This window comes from Lontra canadensis, unplaced genomic scaffold, assembly GCF_010015895.1.
Source record: "Lontra canadensis isolate GAN:19392208 unplaced genomic scaffold, GSC_riverotter_1.0 scaffold6, whole genome shotgun sequence".
Taxonomy (NCBI): domain Eukaryota; kingdom Metazoa; phylum Chordata; class Mammalia; order Carnivora; family Mustelidae; genus Lontra; species Lontra canadensis.
Window position 1 is genome coordinate 152686 of NW_022631000.1, and position 17157 is coordinate 169842.

A 17157-nucleotide genomic window follows, 5' to 3' on the forward strand; every position below is an offset into this window, starting at 1 on the left:
GCTATCACTGCAGACAATTACTCTCCATTTGAAAACCAGAAGGATGGAACTAGAAAGAACTAGAACTTGAAGGATGGAATTGTCATTAATGGAAATGGGTAAGAGGGCGGTTTGGGGAGTAGGTTTGGCAAAGAAAATCAAAGTTCCTATTTATTTAGGTCTTTGTCTTCTCCACCTTCCTAGTCTTCTTGCATATCTATTCTCATTCATTTTACTGCTCCAACTTTTCCTTCCTTGTGCCCATGACTTAAGCCTACTGCTGAGAACTACTGGCATTCACTGAGCATCAGTGAGTCCTGTGTGTCACTCAAGGCCAAATAAGTTGTTGTCCTCTGGGAACATCTTTCTATATCACTTTTATTTCAGAGAATAATTACTAAAAGGGATTTTTGTTAAATGTTTATAATTAAAACAACAAGCAGTCGTTGTTATTCGAGTTGCAGAGTCACTTGATATGGTCACAAAATGCATAAGTTTTACACTAAATGAGCAGTTCATGGAGAAATTTGTTGATCTTAGAAACCATAATAGAGGGATTGATCTGCTTCAGACCTATGAGTACATTGATCTCAGCAGTACAGTTGGGGGGAAAAAGAAATAAATTTGTCAGTTGTTGATCTCTGCTATTGACCCAGATGAGTCAGTACATTGCATCAACTTGGAATAAGTGGTATCCCAGTAAACTCTGTTCTGTTGATAATATACTCTAAAGTTACATACATACTTACCAAAAGCAGTGAACCCATTGGATGAATATAGACCTCCCCAAAAGATGTCATTACTGGGCCATTTTAAAGAGTAAAATTTTATTTTATTTTATTTTTAACGTACAAAGAAATTTTACTTTCTGTTCTTGATGACAAGTAAATGCATCATGATCAGCAACCCTTGAATCTTCTCTTCATATTCTTTTTTTTCCCCTAATAGAACAGTGCACATTGCAATAAGGTTTTTTCTTTCCTCTCATTCCCCAGTGGCATCCAGGAAAAATAGTCAATTAAAGTTTGTGCTCATGAATTACTAAGATCTTTCTAACTTCTCTGAGGAAAAGAGATTTATATGATTTATATGATGAAATCAATAGCTTTTTTAAAAAATTAACATATACTGTATTATTTGCTACAGGGAGACAGTTCCGTGAATCATCAGTCTTACACAAATCACAGTCCTTACCATAACACATACCCTCTCCAATGTCCATAATCCAGCCACCCCATCCCTCCCTCCCACCAAACCCTCAGTTTGTTCCCTCAGATTAAGTGTCTCATGACTTTTCTCCCTCCCCAGTCACATCTTGCTTCATTTTCCCCCTCTTCCCTCCTTGACCTCGCCACCCTATCTCTCAAATTCCCCATATCAGAGAGATCATATGATAATTGTCTTTCTCTGATTGACTTACTTCGCTTAGCATAATACCCTCTAGTTCCATTCACATCAATGCAAATGACAAGATTTTGTGGGGTTTTTTTTTTAGATTTTATTTATTTATTTGACAGATATCACAAGTAGGCAGAGAGGCAGGCAGAGAGAGGGGGGGAAGCAGGCTCCCTGCTGAGAAGAAAGCCCGATGTGGGGCTTGATCCCAGGACCCTGGGATCATGACCTGAGCAGGGGCTTGATGACTGCCTATTATTCCATTGTGTATATATACCACATCTTTATCCATTCATCTGTTGATCAACATCTATGTTCTTTCCATAGTTCGGCTACTGTGGACTTTGCTGCTATAAACATTCGGGTGCACATGCCCGTTCAAATCACTACAATTCTATCTTTAGGGTAAATATCCAGTAGTGTGATTGCTGGGCCATGGGGTAGCTCTATTGACAACTTTTTGAGGAACCTTCATACTGTTTTCCAAAGTGGCTGCGTCAGCTTGCTTTCCCACCAACAGTATAGGAGGGTTCCCCTTTCTCTGCATCCTTGCCAGCATCTGTCATTTCCTGACTTGTTAATTTTAGCCATTCTGACTGGTGTGAGGTGGTATCTCACTATGGTTTTAATTTGTATTTCCCTGATGCTGAGAGATGTTGAGCACCTTTTCATGTGTCTGTTGGCCATTTTGGATGTCTTCTTTGCAGAAATGTCTGTTCATGTTTTCTGCCCATTTCTTGATTGGGTTATTTGTTCTTTGCGTGTTAAGTTTGATAAGTTCTTTATGGATTTTGGATACTAGCCCTTTATCTGATATGTCGTTTGCACATATCTTCTCCCATTCTGTCAGTTGTCATTTGGTTTTGTTGACTGTTTCCTTTACTGTGCAAAAACTTTTGATCTTGATGAAGACCCAATAGTTCATTTTTTTCCTTTCTTCACTTCCTTTGGCGATGTTTCTAGGAAGAATTTGCTGTGGCTGAGGTCGAAGAGTTTGCTGCCTATGTTCTCCTCAAGGATTTTGATGGACTCCTGTCTCACATTGAGTCGTTCATCCATTTTTGAGTCTATATTTGTGTGTGGTGTAAGGACATGTCCCAGTTTCATTTTTTCTGCATGTGGCTGTCCAATTTTCCCAACACCATTTGTTGAAGAGGCTGCATTTTTTTTCCACTGGATATTCTTTCCTGCTTTGTCAAAGATTAGTTGACCATAGAGTTGAGGGTCCATTTCTGGGCTATCTATTCTGTTCCATTGATCTATATGTCTGTTTTTGTGCCAGTATCATACTTCTTGTTTATTAGAGCTTTGTAATAGAGCTTGAAGTCTGGAATTGTGATACCATCAACTTTAGTTTTCTTTTTCAACATTCCTCTGGCTATTTGGGGTCTCTTCTGGTTCCATATAAATTTTAGAATTATTTGTTCAATTTCTTTGGGAAAAAAGTGGTATTTTGATATGCATTGGTTTATATGTGCAGATTGCCTTAGGTCCCATAGACCTTTTCACAATATTTGTTCTTCCAATCCATATGCATGGAATATTTACCCATTTCTTTTGTCTCCCCCAATTTCTTTCATGAGTAATTTATAGAAATAAGGAAGGTCTCAAGTATACAACCTAACCCTACACCAGAAAGAACCTTACACCAGAAAGAAATGTTAAATGTTAAATGTTAAATGTTAAAGAAACCTGCAGGAGCTGGAGAAAGAACAGCAAAGAAAGCCTAAACCCAACAGCAAAGAAAGCCTCAACCTAAACCATAAATAATTAAGATCAGAGTAGAAATCAATGAAGTAGAAACCAAAAAACAATAGAACAAATTAACAAAACTAAGAGCTGGTTCTTCAAAGGAATTAATAAGATTAATAAACCCCTGGCCAGACTTATCAAAAAGAAAAGAGAAAGGACCCAAATGAATAACATCATGAATGAAAGAGGAGAGAGAACAAACGACACCAAAGAAATACAAACAATTATAAGAACATATTGTGAGCAACTATACACCAGCAATCTGGAAGAAATGGATGCATTCCTAGAGACATAGAAACTACCAAAACTGAACCAGAAAGAAATAGAAAACCTGAACAGACCCATAACCCGGAAGGAGATGGAAGTAGTCAACAAAAATCTCCCAACAAATAAGAGACCAAGGCCAGACAACTTCCCAGGGGAATTCTACCAGATTTAAAGAAAAATTAATGGTTATTCTTCTGAATCTGTTCCAAACAATAGAAATGGAAGGAAAACTTCCAAACTCATCTTATGAGGCCAGCATTACCTTGATCCCAAAACCAGACAAAGACCCTGCCAAGAAGGAGAATTATAGACCAATATCCTTGAGGAACACAGATGCAAAAGTTCTCACCAACATATTAGCCAATAGGATCCAAAAGCACATTAAAAGTATTATTCACGACAACCAAGTGGAATTTAATCCGGGACTGCAAGTTTGGTTCAACATCTGCAAATCAGTGTGATACAATATATTAATAAAAGAAAAAACAATATCCATGATACTATCAATAGATGCTAAAAAAGCATTTGACAAAGTATAGCATTCTTTCTTGATCAAAACTCTTTCACAGCATAGGGATAGAAGGTACATACCTCAATGTCATAAATCTATGAAAAGCCCACAGCGAATATCATTCTCAATGGGGAAAAGCTCTTAATTTTTCAGGAACACAGAACAGGGCTGGAACACAGAAGGGTCAGGAACACAGAAGGGCTATCCACCATCACCCCACTATTCAACATAGTACTAGAAGTCCTAGCCTCAGCAATCAGACAACAAAAAGAAATAAAAGGCATCCAAATTGGTGAAGAAGATGTCAAATTCTCACTCTTTGCAGATGATGTGATACTTCATGTGGAAAACCCAAAGGATTCCACCCCAAAACTGCTAGAACTCATACAGGAATTCAGTAAAAAGTGTCAAGATATAAAATCAATGCACAGAAATCAGTTGCATTTCTATACATCTACAACAAAACAGAAGACAGAGAAATTAAGGAGTCAATCCCATTTACAATTGCACCCAAAACTATAGGATACCTAGGAATAAGCTTAACCAAAGAGGCAAAGAATCTTTACTCAAATAGTAAATTTAGATAAATAACAAATTCCTATATTTGAGATAAACATTTCAGTTACCTGAGTTCAGTTAGGGATATCTGAAAAAAGTTGATTAAAAGCTCTATATGAGTCAAAGTTCAGGGCTATGAAAATTGTTAATCCAGTCTTATGCAGCAGTAACAAAAGTATAGATATCAAAAATAATGGATATATTTAAGAGGATTCTATTCCTTGATGGTCAGCCTACTTAGGAAATACTGTCTTCATATTTGGACCTGATATTCAGTCTGTAGAGACTTTCTGGCACTTATGCATAGAATGACCATGTCATGAGAGGAAGCATTGAATAAATATGGCAAATAGACTTGACCCTTGAATAATGTAGGGGTTAGACCACTGGCCATTTCACACAGTCAAAAATCCACGTGTAGCTTTTCATGCCCCCAAAACATAACAATTATTAGCCTACTGTTGATCAGAAAGCCTTACAAATAACATAAAACAGTCAATTGAGACATATTTTGTATGTTATATGTATTATATGCTGTATTCTTATATAATGTAAGTTAGAGAAAAGAGAATGTTACCAAGAAAATCATAAGGAAGAGAATATACATTTACAGTATTATTCTAATAAAAATCTGCATGTATGTCAGTCTGAACAGTTAAAGTGTGTTATTCAATGTATTCAATTTTGTATTGCAAATATATAGGAAGAAGTTTATTATTGACAGACTTTGAAGGGAAAATGGAAAAAAGATTTGTGTAGTTCCAAAAAGTAAAACAAGCCCTAGAAAGTCAAATTTGGTTTAGAGTTGGTATTAAGACATTACTAATAATTAAAATAATGTATAAATGGGAGAGGATAGTTTGTAAAGTCATCAGCTATCTTCCCATGTTGTTGAGGAAATTTATGGTAATTAAAGGTGCCATTTGTTGAGTGCTGAGATCTTCTGCTTTATGCTTTATGTATATTCTTTCAATAGGTCTTTTATAATCACCATGCACTTACTTCTTATTCCTGCCTTGAGATCCTATAAGGATGTAGATTTATTTGTATGTAGAGCCAGAAGGTTTTGCTTCAAATGCTGGCTCTACCGATTACTGTGTTACCTTGTACAAGTTATTTGTACCTCTTGCCTCGGTGCCCTCATTTATAAAATTTATACATCCTACATAGGGCTTTAGGGAGGATTAATACACAAAGCATGTGCAGAACAGTACCTGGCACAATGAGCCTCAGTAATTATTAACTGTTAGTGTCCTTTTACTTTAATCGGGTAACATCTTTTTGAACAAAGTGCTTTAAAGAAGAATCCACAATATTAAAGTATTCCATTCTCACTTTTAAAAAAAATATTTTAAAATTTATTTTAGAGTGAGAGAGGAGGGAGATAGCATAAGTAGGGGGAGGGGCAGAGGGAGAAAGAGAGAGAATCTTAAGCAGACTCCCCGCTGAGCATGGAACCCAGCATAGGGCTCTTTCTCAGGACCCTGAGATCACCACCTGAGCAGAAACCAAGAGTAAGATGCTCAACCCACTGAACCATCCAGGGCTTCCTTTCTCACTTTTTGAGAAAAGATCTAATTAGTCCATGAAACTGTCATTGTGAAAAAAACTGTCTGAAATCGTGATAACATATCCTTTTTTTCTTTTTTTTTCAAAATCAGATCTTTGGCGTTGCCAGTTCCTTTCATCTTCTTTAGTCTTGAATTGATGTGCTTTGGGGCTGTGATTGGACTTTGTGCTTGCATTTGCCGGAGTTTGTATCCCACCATTGCCACAGGCATTCTCCATCTCTTTGCAGGTGAGTCTTGTCATTATACGTACCTTTTAACTTCTTCCTGTTTCCATAGAGACAAAGAGTCATAATTCTTAAACATTCACATATTGTTGCCCTGTCATATTGCCTGAAAAGCTGTTAGGATGCTCTTACCTAGTTATGTTCTGTTTTCCTCCAAGGTCTCTGTACGCTGGGCTCAGTGAGTTGTTATGTTGCTGGAATTGAGCTACTCCACCAGAAGCTAGAGCTGCCCGAGAAGGTGTCTGGTGAATTTGAGTGGTTCTTCTGCCTGGCTTGCGTCTCAGCTCCCTTACAGTTCACGGCTTCTGCTCTCTTCAACTGGGCTGCTCATACCAACAGGAAAGAGTACACCTTAATGAAAGCATATTGTGTGGCATGGGTGGGAAGCTACCTGCTTTGCAATTGCCCTTTTATTATTTCTCAATATTAATATTTCCCTTGCCCCCCCCCCACTGTTTTTAATTTAATTTTTTTTCTTTGTGGATATTTCCTGAAAATCCATTCTATCTATTCACAGACAGTTGTTTCTTAATACCACTAAAACTTATATGGATTATTCTGAATGAGTCCATCTTTTAAACAAACTAATCTAGGTTTAGAGTCCAGACAGCAAGAAATGGGTAGACACTTGCCACACATTTGTGAAAGAAAACGGATAGTGGGAAATTGATCCAAACACATCTACTGAAGTCTGTTAAAGTTTCCAGGTAAACCAATAATAATTAACTATCTGTTGAACTAGAAACTCTTTAGTGTCTCTGAGAAGCCTCTCATTGTTGTCAGAACCTATGGTCACTTTGCCATTGTAGATAGCCAGTCAGGCAGAGCGTTAATGCTCTTTTCAAAGACTTAAGTGATATAAAATAAGGAGATTATCTAAGATCGTTTTCCCCAAATACGGGCATACAGCTTTATTCAAGGTGAAGTATGGCAGCTGTTTACCCAAACTGTGTCTGTCTACAAGAATGGAAGTGAAAAATACAGTGTTTACTTGAAATTTTAACTTTGTAAACTGTAAGAATTCCAATTCAGCTAGACAAGAGGATTGACCTTATTTTACTTCACTTTTTTTTTTAAGCTTTCCTTAATGTCAGTAGGATTTTCAGTACAACCAAACTATTTTGGATATTTGCTCCTTGCCTCCTCACACATCAGGCTTACTAAGAATGCTTTCTTTCTAACACTACTTTGGGGTCACGGAGTAAAATTTTCCAACTCCTATCTTATTTATTCCAGCTCAGTACCATGAAGAATTTTCCTCCATAATGACCCTCCAGAGCTAGGAAAACTACCACAAGACCTAAAGCTTTGGGTGGTCATTAACTTACAACTAAGATCTTTATTTCTTGTGGTGAAATGACATGCCTTTCCTTGTCTAAATCCCTTCCAGGTGTTTATCACCATTATTTAACATGTTCTAATTCAGTCATTATTTTTATTAATATGTCTATAAACACTGAACATTAAAAAATCTTATTTATTTATTCCATTACTGTAGACTTGACAGATTTTTAAAAGGTAACAGTAAAATCTTACAGTATCCTAAATCTGTCTTTTAAAAAAATAATATTAAAAATGAGAAGAAACTCAATTGTGTATCACATCTGAATTGATTTAAATCTCACTATTTTAGGATAAAGAAGTACAGGATTCTGAACGAGTGTCTCTGTGGTTATTCAGAAAATGCCTTGTTTCTGGCGTCTCTGTTTTATCCTCCAAAAAATATGGGAAGTCCTTGCGCCCATTAGAAAATAAGAGCCTCTTTATCCATTATGTTTCAGAGTTTTAAAAACGTGTTTTCAGAGTAGTTTTATGATCCTATGTGTCCTATTTAATGTGGCTAGATTTTCAAAAAAGTCGTAAAATGGCTGTGGGTGTTTGTGTTCTATAGCACAGAAATAATCAAGTCTGCTTCTGACTTATAGCAGAGCCAGTACTACTCTGCAGCTGATAACTGCCTATGCAGTTGCTGCTTACTCACTTTTCTACCTCTTCCTCACTCTTCAAGTATCATGCCTTTCAGCACCTTCCATGGAAGGCAGAAAACCTAAACAAAGATACAAAGCACTTGGGCATGGGGTTTTAAAATTATTGACTAACATGGCATTTTTGTATTAAGAAGTTATTTATTTAGGACAATGTTCCTGCCTCTTGTCACCCCAAAGTTGTCCGTGAATGTCAGTCCAGCATCAGTCTTTTAATATGAACTGTGGAAAGTCAGGCACTATTGGATCTTGTGAGTTACAGCCTTACTGGTAGTATCCTGAAGCATGGGATGCTGGCACCATAAGCCCTGGTGTTGAATATATGTTGTGGTTGGTATTTCAAGCATATTTCAAAATAGCTGAGGTCATCCTCTCTTGAGAAGACTTTGTTAGAACACATGGGCTGGGTTGTTTCGTTTAATGCAAAAATTAGTTTTCCAGCTGTCTCTTGTTTCTAATTAGGTAGAACCATATGAAATTGCTGATATTTGACTATTTTTTATTAAAACAAATAGTAGAAAATGAGTTTCAAATAAAGTTTTGTTAATGTCTTTTCACCTAAATTTTGAAAGCAACCCCCAAAGTGAAAACATAATTTTCAGGTTTTTTTTAAATATGAGTTTTAGGACAATTTAAGAAACATGTTTTAAAATCTTAATTCTATGGTTCTCAATCTCATTAAATAATGTGAATAAATATTTTTATATCCTTTTGGGAAAAGATTCATTTTTTTTAACTTTTTTTTAATTATGTTCAGTTAGCCAGCATATAGTACATAAGTTATTGTGGTAGTGTTCAAGGATTCATTAGTCATGTATAGCAACTGCCAAAGTGTCCCTCTAAGAAAGTGACTTTATTGACAAAAGATGATTAGGAAGAGATTGGTGGAACCATTATTGAAACATCCTGCTGGTTTGCCTGGTAAAATGCAGGAGGAAATAGGGAGGAGCTTACCTCAAGTTAGAAAGACCCTCAAACATTATCCTCAAAAGCCATGCTTCAAAGGGGCCCAAATTTAATTGCTTATGAATGTAGAACAACTTATACCCTAAGGCATTTGAGAGAGAGAGAGAGAGAGAGAGAGAGAGGGAGAGAGTGCTCATTCTATTGCTAGGAGTTAATGGGGCCTAACAGCTGGATGTGATCAAAGAAATATAAAAGAGGACCTATGATAAAACCATGGTCATCCCAAAGGACTGTGTAGATGCTGCATCCTCTGAAGAGCAACATCAGAGTCTTTACACTGCAGAGGAAATGGACTTCTCTCTCTCTCTTTCTCACTCTCTCTCTCTCTCTCACACACACACACACACAAACATTATCCGCCCAATTCCTAAACAAATCAACAAAGATATAATAAGACTGAAGGATGAATGCGTATCCAGAGTTCAACAATGTATTATCTTAAATGCCAAATTCTCAACAACAACAAAAATGTCATGAGATAGGGAAAAATTGTTACCTATACACCATAAAATTAGCAGACAACATAAACTGCCTGTTAGAGTAATAACATATTGGATTTAACAGAAAAAAACTTAAAAAATAATCATGATAAATGTGTTCATAGATCTAAAGGAAACCAGGATTAAATAAAAAAAGGAAGATATGAATGCAAAGTTATGTGAAATAGACTATGAATGAAGAGAAAGTATAAAGAAACAGTTAAGTAGAAATTCTATAATTGAAAAGTACAACCAAAACTTAAAAAATCACTGCAGAAACTCAATTGTAGATTTAAACTGATAGCAGGAAAATTGGTGAATTTGAAGTTATTTCAACAGAGAGTATGCAATCCAAAGGATGAAGGAGAAAAAGAAATAAGTAGAAATGCACAGACCCTCAGAAAAATAAAGCCAGCACTAAGTGCATCAGCATGGGCTTTTGAGAGTACCAGGAAAGCACGCTTCTGATAAAAGACTTGTATAAGAAGATCCAAGTTGTTTGTTGTTTGTTGATAAACAATGAACAGAAAGCACAGAAACAATCCAATAAAAATTGGGCAAAAGGGCTGAACAAGCATTTTACCAAAAAAGAAATACAGATGGTAAATAAGCATATGAAAATCTGCTCCACATTATTTGCCATAGGGAATTACAAATTAAAGCAATAATTGCATAACATAAAAGAAATCTAAAATTTAAAAAATTTTAAAAAGTTACCAGTTGCTGGCAAGAATATGGAATGATAGGCGCACACACACATACCCTAGCTCTGCCAGCTGACAGGACCCAGAAGCAATGACATTGCAGAAACAATTAGCATACCTATGGCCCAGATGTTTCAGATGTCTGTTCGTAATATCATTTTCCAGTCAAAGGAATTAAATCTACTTGGAGAAATAGCTCATGTGGTGACTAGGGTAAGAAATAAATATGCAGGATGAGCCTGGAACATCTTGTAATGCCAGAAAATAGAAAAAAGAAGAGAGAAAAGAAAGAAAGAGAGAGAGAGAGAGAGGAAAAAAAAAAAGAAAGGGAGTGAGGAAGGAAGGGAGAGGGAGGGAGGGAGGAAGGAAGAAAAAATCAAAGCTAAAGAACAAACAAACACAAAACGTCCCTGCATACACAGTGATGGATGTATGCCAAAGAGACACAGGAGCCCATGGAAACCTCTCCCTGCAGCCAAAGCTAGAATGATTTGAGCACCAAAATTAACAGAGTAGTATTAAATTTTATCCAAGTATAAAATAAATATCCATGATTCTATACTGATGTAAATAGAGGATTGAATGTATAAATAAGTGAGGTGAATAGACACATCTTCCATGCAGAAGAATTCCATTTTATATAGATACTTTGCCCCACACAGGTGATCCATTTCTCTCTTCTCTGTAAATGTGGGCTGTGGCTAGTGACTTCTTCCTTACACAACACAGTAAGAGAAGGTGGAGAAAGAGCAGCTCCACCATGGAGAAACCTGGCAAACTCTACCTCAACCAGGTGGTCAAGTTCAACATCAAAAGAGTTGCAAGCAATAAGGACAGTATTTGCCACCAGTAGGATGTAAAGAAAATGGTGATTTACCTCTGTGGCTTTTCTCCTAAAAAGCTATCCCCCCCAGCCTAATCATGAGAAAAACATCAGAAGGATCCCAGTTGAGGGACATTCTACAAAATGCCCGATTAGTACGTCTCAAAACTTACCAAGAACATCAAAAACAAGGAATGTTGAAAAGTTATCGCTAACACCTGATGACTAAAGGGACGTGATGAGTAATTATAAAGTGATACGCTGAATGGGATTCTGGATGCAAGGACACTAGATTAAACTATGGAAATCTGAATCAAGTATGAATTTCACTTCATCCTAATGTATCAATATTGGCTCATTAATTAAAACAAATGTACCATACTAACGTAGGATATTAATGACATGGGAAAATGGATGTGTCATATATGGGAATTCTCTATACTATCTTTATTATTTTCTATAAATCAAAATTGTTGGAAGAACTTTTAAAAATTTATTAAAATCTTTGAAGTAAAGTTTTTGTTTCTCAGAATGAACCCAGAGAACATGTGGGGAAAAACAATCATCAGCCTTCTGCTCCAATGATAATAATTGATTCAAAAAATTAAAGTCATCAGATGCTAAAACTCTTGATGAAAAATTATTAGGGAACAAGAAATTCACATGACCTTAATATATCACCCTAAAGATTGATTTTAATAGCAAAGAAAAAAGTTATCTTTATCATAGTGCTGAGGGTACCACCTTAGTGAAGTAATCAGTGAACAGTTAACAAGACAAGCTAATGTGATAGGCCTCATGATGGAGAAGAAAACAGTACACCCATGATTGCTGAATTATTTAATTAAATCTAATCATGAGCATACATTACAAAAATAGAGATGGGGGATACTATAAATGATGTTTGACACAAATATTTAAAAATTTTAATATGTCATGAAAGAAAAAAAAGCAAGAAGTTTATTCTACATTACAGGAGATTAAATAATGATAATAAAGCAAATAATGGCCCTTAATTGAATTCTTGATGAAAAAATTAATTGCTAGAAAGGAGAATTTGGGGAAAATTTTAATATGAACATCATATTAGGTGATATTAAATTTCTTGGGGATTATAATGATATGATGGAGTGCCTGGATGGCTCAGTCAATTAAGTGTCTGCCTTCAGCTCACGTCATGATCCTGGAGTCCTGGGATCAAACCCCAAACACCTAGAGCTCCTGCTTCTCCCCCTCCCACTCATGATCCCTCCCTCTTTCTCTCTCTCTCTCTCTCCCAAATAAATAAACAAAATCCTTTAAAATATGATATGACAGTGTAGGAAATCTCTTTGTTCTTTTGAGATATGTGTTGAAGAATTTATGGATAAGCTGTCATAATCTTATATATATGTATAGACATAAACACATACATTAAATATGTATATACACATTTGCAGATGTATTTTTGGGCAAAGGTGGTGCAAGGTTAACAATCATCTTGATATAAAAAAATTCATGGACATTCTCTCAACTTTTCTGTAGGTTTGAAATTTTTCAAAATAATCTGGAGGAAAATGTCATTAATTCACATTTTTCTTGACCCTCTGCCCTATTTCTCTATCCACTTAACAGCTTAGTTTCTTGCAAGCTTTCCTCTCCTACTACTTTTCACTTCTCTATGTTGTCTATAATATGACTTAGTGGTTAAGAACATGGATTTTGGGTTTGATCTCTACATTTGATCCCTGAGTTCACCTTAATATTTCTGTGGACAAATTATGAAACCTATTTGTCCCCCATTTTTTCAGTGGGGTTGTAGGAAATTAAAATATAGAAATAAAAGAAAAAATGTAATAGGCATGTTGAATAGTTAAATGGTTACTGACAAAAAGTTATTTGCAAGTTAAAAGGGTACCTGTGAATAAATTTAAAATAAAGCAAAAATGACATGAGGCAAGAGACATGAATATATCTGTTAATATTTACTCAATTGTAATAAAAGCACTTTTTCCAAACAAGTTTAATGGTAAGAAGATCTACTGGATTTTGAAATGAGAAGGGATGCTTAATTCTACAGATTCTGGGTCTGCTTCTCTGTGATTCCCTCAGTTATGCCCTCATTTGTGTGTTGACTTCATCTCCAGGCTGGTTTCTCTTTTGGTGGCAAAATGGTTCTGGACTGTGCCAGATTTCATATCCACACAGCATGACATTCAAAGGAAGAAAGACTGCATTTTCTTGTGGATCTCTTTTAAAATAAAGGAAACATATAACCCAGAAACTTTCACAAAATTACCTCTTGACTCACTGGGCCTAAGTAAGCCATGGACACTTCCCTTAACAGACCTCTAGGCTTCAGTGTTGCTAAGGGTTGGAAGAAGTTGGCACAGAAATACATAAACAGAATTTGTGGTACCCCTTGAAAAGGGAAAGAGACCAATGCATGAGAATCTGACAACCAAAGATATCTTCTAAAATAGAGAGTGGATACAAAGGAACACATTCAATGAACTCAGGTTTCTGGATTACTTTACACTTTTAAAAAATGTGTTTAAGACCCTGTAGAGCTTTGTGTTTGTGGGTTATAGCTAAAAGTATTTGCAATATTAGAAATTAAAACCAAGAAATTAAGAATATTCACTGACTTCTTTAAAAATAAAAATAAACATGTCATATATTAAATTAAATTATTATATTAAAATACATTAACAGAAAAGGCTAATGAATGGCCAGATGTGTCAGGTACCTTTTCAAATATTAGTGATAGGAAATCAGTCACAACCAGGTTGGTACTCACAGGAAGAAGACAGGCCTTCATTTTATTATAAGGTAGTCACAGTTTAATATTTTTTCTTTAAAATGTTGCTTATATCTGTGCCCTCCTCCCCTTTCATTCTCCAGTGTCAGCTCTCATCATCTAATATATGAATTCTGGCAGTTAGCCTCATTGCTTCTAGCTTCCTTCCAATCAATTGCCAGATTAGTTTTCTGAAAAATAGAGTCATATTATCTGGTTCTAGGAAGAATTCAGGGTCTGATGCCTTTGAGATAAATTCAGATTTTTTAGGGTGGCATTTAAGATTCTCAGTAACCTGATTCCCTTCCACCCTTTTTTCCCCATATTCTGCAACAGCTTTTAAGGACCGTTTCGTCAGCTTTCTGACTCTGTCCATGGTTCACCTCTTTCATCCCAGTTCCCAGTGTCACACTTATTTCCATAAACACTGTGGTCATACTCATTCCTTTTTTCCTCCAAACAGCATTTTCTAAAAATCATTTTTAAGGCACATCTTACTTCTGATGCTGCATAGGACTAAATATCCCACGTGACAAGGCTCTCCATTCCCTTAACTTCCAAGCAGCATTGATACAAATTTTAGCTCAATCTGAATCACCCGGTTGAACTTGAGCAAGCCACTCAGTGTTTCAAAGCATGAGAATTTTTATTGAGAAAATTCATGAAAAAGTACATCTAACCAGTTGGTAGGTAATATCTATTTAAGGTGTAGCTTTGTGCCTAGCAGATAACATGTTTTCAGTAAATCATTTTTTTCATTCATATTTGTATATGTAAGTGATCAATAAATATTTATGTTTAGAAATTCAGAAATTTTACTATATTGTGCCTCAATTATGCTTATAGCATCTCCAACTTTTTTGTTAATGCTATTAATGTATCAGTAATTTACACTGGAATAAGTACAGGTGGGTAGAATTCCTAGTAACAAACATGATAAGTAATATCAAAGAGAATAACACCTTCATTATGTATAATGTACTCAAAATTGTACTTCATTTTTGATGGACACCTAATCAAACTATATAAAAATATCCAAATCTATATGGATTTATGTATGAATACCATCTATTTCATCTAGAGATTGATAAATCACAAGTATTCAGATACACTACTTCAGAAAACATGAGAATAAAATTGACACTAAAGATCAAAATAGTCTTTTTTTATTATAAATCTTTACTAGTATTCTTTTCTTGTCTTTAATACTTTTAATTGTGGCAAATGATACATAACAAAATTTCCCCTTTTAAAGGAAAAGATTTTATTTATTTATCTGACACAGAGAGATCACAAGTAGGCAGAGCAGCAGGCAGAGACAGAGGGGAATCAGACCCCCTACTGAGCAGAGAACCTGATGCTGGGCTGGATCCCAGGACCCTGAGATTATGACCCAGGCTAAAGGTAGAGGCTTAACCCACTGAGCCACCCAGGCTCCACGAGAATGAAAATATTCTTTTTGAGAATAGATATTCCGTATGAAGTAATATTCAAATATTGTCTCTTGAAAAAACTCAAAGAAAATTAAGAATCAAATATATACAGTGTATTTCTGACAGATGGTATAGTTTAAAAATGGATTAATTCTTGAGAACATGGAATGTGCCAGAATTTATAAGATTATGCTTTGGAATTCCAGAAACTTGTCGGCAATATTAAATGGAAGTGACCTTTACATATACTGACTTATATTCCTAGTATTTGTTGTATTTGTTGAAAATTGTAATTCATTACTCTTTGAAACAATTAGTTAATAGTTTGGCTAATTTTTTGTTGCACAGTTTGTGACCTCAGGAATAATTATTTAATTCATTCTTGAAGGAATCTAGTAACTAAGATTTTGGAAAACACTGTAGCAGAATCTCTCCTTGCAGAACTTATTTATTTGATTCCCATACTAACATGTATTAGTAATTGAATATTTTATGGACAAAGTGGTCCTTTTCTACTTTCTCAATATTCCATCATTTTGAAAAATATTTTTTTTCAAATTTAAATTAATTTTCCACAGGGGATGATATTTCTTCTAGACTGTTATAAAATTTTCTTTATAACTTTTCTCATAGCATTTATTACCTCCTTATTTCTTAGACTATAAATAAAAGGGTTTAATAAAGGGATCACTAGAGTATAAAAAACAGCACCAGGTATATCTTCATCCTCTTCTTTAAGTGACTGTGGTCGAGTGTACACAAAGAGAAGAGAACCATAGAATATTGAGACAGAGAGAAAGTGGGATGAACAAGTAGATAAGGCTTTGCCTCTTCCCTCTTTGGATTTCATTTTGAAAATCATAAAAAGGATGCAGAGATAAGAGATTAGGACTACAATAACAGAGAAGACTAAAACTGCACCTGCAAAGATAAATATCATCAATTCATTGATATAAGGGTCAACACAGGAAAGTCTGTATAATGGAAAAGCATCGCAAAAAAAGTGATTAATTTGATTTGACCCACAGAAAGTTAACCTAAAGAGAAACCCTACATGAATTATGGGATGCAGGTTTCCAGCTATGTACGCCCCTGTGATCATCTGAATGCACACTTTCTTTGACATCACGGTGTGGTACTGCAAAGGGCTACATATGGCCACATAGCGATCATAGGCCATTGCTGCCAGGACAAAGCAGTCTTCAGTTTCAGCAAGGCAGAGAAAATAAAATTGTGCCATGCATTCATGAAGGGAAATCATTCTGTCCTTTGAAAAGAAGTTCTCTAACATTTTAGGGGTAATGGCACAGGAACAACAGGAATCCATCAGAGCCAGGTTGCCCAGAAAGATGTACATTGGTGTGTGAAGACGATGCTCCATAAAAATCAATGCCACCAGGCCAAGATTCCCCACCATAGTGAACACATAGATAGTGAGAAACACCACAAACAGGAGGCTCTTCAACTCTGGGTGATCTGTAAATCCTATGAGGATAAATTCAGTGGTCAAGGAGTAGTTATCCTCAGTCATATCCACCTTCACTGTTGAGAGAGGAATTCTGGAAATATAAGATTCTAATTAAGAGTGTGTATAACTTTCCTTCCAACTTTCTCTTTTTACAACAAAGAGAGGAGCTTCTTCAAACTTCCCTTAGTATCTCTGGATACAGACACACAAACCTCTAGGGGATAGTCATTCGCCTAACATGTCAGTTTTATAACCTCAATTCT

At 35.7% G+C, this 17157-nt stretch overlaps 1 protein-coding gene and 1 pseudogene across 1 annotated transcript; one reads left to right on the plus strand and one right to left on the minus strand.

Moving 5' to 3' along the window:
* The first annotated feature begins 73 nt into the window (after positions 1-73).
* Positions 74-6687, plus strand: LOC116864742 (annotated as a pseudogene).
* Positions 6688-16027: 9340 nt separating this feature from the next.
* LOC116864790 (olfactory receptor 5K1-like) lies at positions 16028-16957 on the minus strand. Its single transcript, XM_032852643.1, has one exon. It carries the CDS (start codon positions 16955-16957, stop codon positions 16028-16030), a length of 930 nt encoding a protein of 309 aa, XP_032708534.1.
* Positions 16958-17157: the final 200 nt, after the last annotated feature.

Coding starts and splice junctions, on each gene's coding strand:
- LOC116864790 (XM_032852643.1), bottom strand. CDS start 16,957: ATGACTGAGGATAACTACTCCTTGACCACTGAATTTATCCTCATAGGA.